This window comes from Austrofundulus limnaeus, unplaced genomic scaffold (assembly GCF_001266775.1).
Source record: "Austrofundulus limnaeus strain Quisiro unplaced genomic scaffold, Austrofundulus_limnaeus-1.0 Scaffold8, whole genome shotgun sequence".
NCBI lineage: Eukaryota > Metazoa > Chordata > Actinopteri > Cyprinodontiformes > Rivulidae > Austrofundulus > Austrofundulus limnaeus.
In genome coordinates this window covers 5,838,533-5,841,051 of record NW_013952410.1, presented here as the reverse complement: position 1 = coordinate 5,841,051, position 2,519 = coordinate 5,838,533, and the positions used below count along the sequence as shown (strand labels likewise).

Genomic DNA, 2,519 nt, shown 5'->3' with positions numbered 1-2,519 from the left:
TGACAGGGTCACAGATCATTTTCTTGAAAAGGAACGGAGGGTAGAATTTATAACTCACACATTTTATTATGTAGACCGAAACTGAGCTTCCTCTCCTTGAAAGACCAGCATCTGCCACTGTTCAACAGATTATGTATATTAATAGATTATTAATAAGATTATGGAATCTGGAGTGATGTTGAAATACCAGATCAATGTTTATGTTTAAGAAAATCAAAGTTGGTTTAATGAAGAAATATGAAATAGTATAATGTGTATGATCTGTAGTTCGAGAAGGAGTTTATGTTTTATTTATAGATTACTATTAATTTAATTTTTTATTTTTGGAAAAAAGGGGCAGATACAAAGACTTTTTCTTCTTTCAGCTGCCTTTCATTTCATTTTATTTTATTTATAATTTGTATTTTTTATTGTGTATAGAATTTGTTTTGTTTTTATAGAAAAAATGAGTAAAGTCTAATAATAATAACAATAATAATAATAATAACAAGAACAATAATAATAATAATAACAACAATAATAATCTATACTTCTACCAGAGTAATGATGTGAAGACTTTTGACAGTTGTAGCTATTTTTGTGCAGGCTAACCTAGAGTAGCTGTGGTGGCCATGTTGAATTCGACTGGCTCCAAAAGTGAATCAAATGTAAAGACTGTATACGTCCAGATCCAATGATTGTGTTACTTGTTGCACGTTTCATTAAAATTTGCACAAGACCATGCAGATGTACTGCAGAAAGGTGAAAGTTTGCACCTTTTCAGTTGGGAATGAAGGTAGGTGGTGATGCGAGTCGTCTCCTGCAGCTGCCTGAGCAGAGCATTCCTCTTCTCCTGCTGCAGGATCCTGTTGGGACAAACAGACTCACAGCTCAGAGTTCAGATAAAGAACATTAAGAGACACAATATTTTACTGAGTACTATCAGCCAAAAACAGCAGCTCCACGTGTTAATCGTCTCACGTTTTGCTCACCTCTGATTGGCTCCCTGGCTTTGGGAGTTGTAGGCCCTCTGCACCTCCTCCTCCAGCCTGGAGCGCTCCTCCTCCAGCTGCAGCAGCGTCTCTGGCGGGTGCTGCTGCTTGCTGACCAGGATCAGCTCCTGCAGGAGGGCCTCCTTCTCACGAAGCAGCTGCAGGAAGTCGCGGTCGCGGTCCGCCTCAGCCCGTCCCGACCAGCTCTCACTGTCCAGCTGCGCCAGCTGGTGCTGAATGCTCTGCACCCTGATACAGTTAGGAGGGTGGCACYGTCACTTTACAGAGATCGAGCTAAACACAGGTGCTGACAGTCATCCTCAGCTCATACTCTGAGCTCTATATGCTGTTTGAAATTTATATGCATTCATTTGATCAACATATTTTCATGTTTGTTTATTTATCGTTACTTAACCAGTCAAGTCCCGTTGAGATCTCTTTTTCAAGGACGGCCTGGGTCTGAAGGCAACCTATTGTACTTATTTTTGTGCTGTGGGGGAAACCGGAGTACCCGGAGAAAACCCACGCAAGCATGAGGAGAACATGCAAACTCCACACGGAAAGACCCCAGGTCAGAACCAGGGATCGAACCCAGGACCTTCTTGCTTTGAGGCGTCACTGCTAACCACTGAGCCGTCGTGCTGCCATACGCAGCATTTAATCCCATATTATTACTGGATTTTTCTTCTGGGATAAATAAAGTTTACTAACTTTGTATCTTCGAAATATTTGTATTTGATGTTTCTATGTTACAAACAGACTGTTATACATCATGTTTTGGTGAAAAAAATAGTGATTTATTGAAAATTGATGGTACCTTTCACTTGTATTTGGTCTAATTTTGAAGGACAGGTTTTAGCTCAATACTCCCTGCACTGCAAAAACTGTCCATCTTACCAAGTTTTAAAATCTTACATCCATCCAAAAATTACTTTTGATTTTGTTTTGAGACTGATTTATTAATCAATAACTGATTGTGTAAGAATAATGATCAGTGGCAGCTTGTCAATAGGGGGCGCAGGTTCACGCCCCCGCGCCCCCCACCCCTGTATTTCTGGTACACAAAAATAAAATAAAATAACAAAAGAAAATGTTATAAATGCTTCAACAACATATCGTATATATGTTTTCTGATAAGCAAAATAAATAATTTATAGTTATTGATGCGTAAACTTCCATTTTACTCATGAACGTTTTCGTGTGAGTCACTTCTGGGTCATGCTGTGTTCGGCGCTACAGATTCCCATAGACAACTCGTGAAGATGTTGGACATGCGCAGTAAGTTCTCAATGCAAAAGTATAGGGTGGCCTGGGTTTGCGGCTGACCTGCGAACACAGGCTGACCTCCAAACACACACCGGTAGTGGGTGGGTCCACCTGTGTCGACGAGTCTACGTCAGCCATGTTCAGTACGGACAAAGCAAACCCAGTAAGCTAATGGAGGAGCTAACAACTCAGCTACTGTAAGTCTCTCAGGTCTTTTCCAGTTCCTCTCTGAGGCCCTGGTGTTTCTCCAGTTTCTCATGCTCCTTTTTCCTGATGTTGTGG

The 2,519-nt window shown here is 40.8% G+C and overlaps 1 protein-coding gene across 3 annotated transcripts in view; it reads right to left on the bottom strand.

Moving 5' to 3' along the window:
• The window catches only part of wwc3 (WWC family member 3), a 100,800-nt gene that overhangs the window by 18,227 nt on the left and 80,054 nt on the right, over positions 1-2,519 (bottom strand). For all 3 annotated transcript variants that reach the window (XM_014001011.1, XM_014001022.1, XM_014001017.1), the window contains exons 9-10: positions 972-1,220; positions 756-845 (exon numbers count right to left, since the gene is read on the bottom strand). In XM_014001011.1, coding sequence (XP_013856465.1) covers positions 756-845; positions 972-1,220 — 339 coding nt within the window. The remainder of the gene's footprint in view (positions 1-755; positions 846-971; positions 1,221-2,519) is intronic.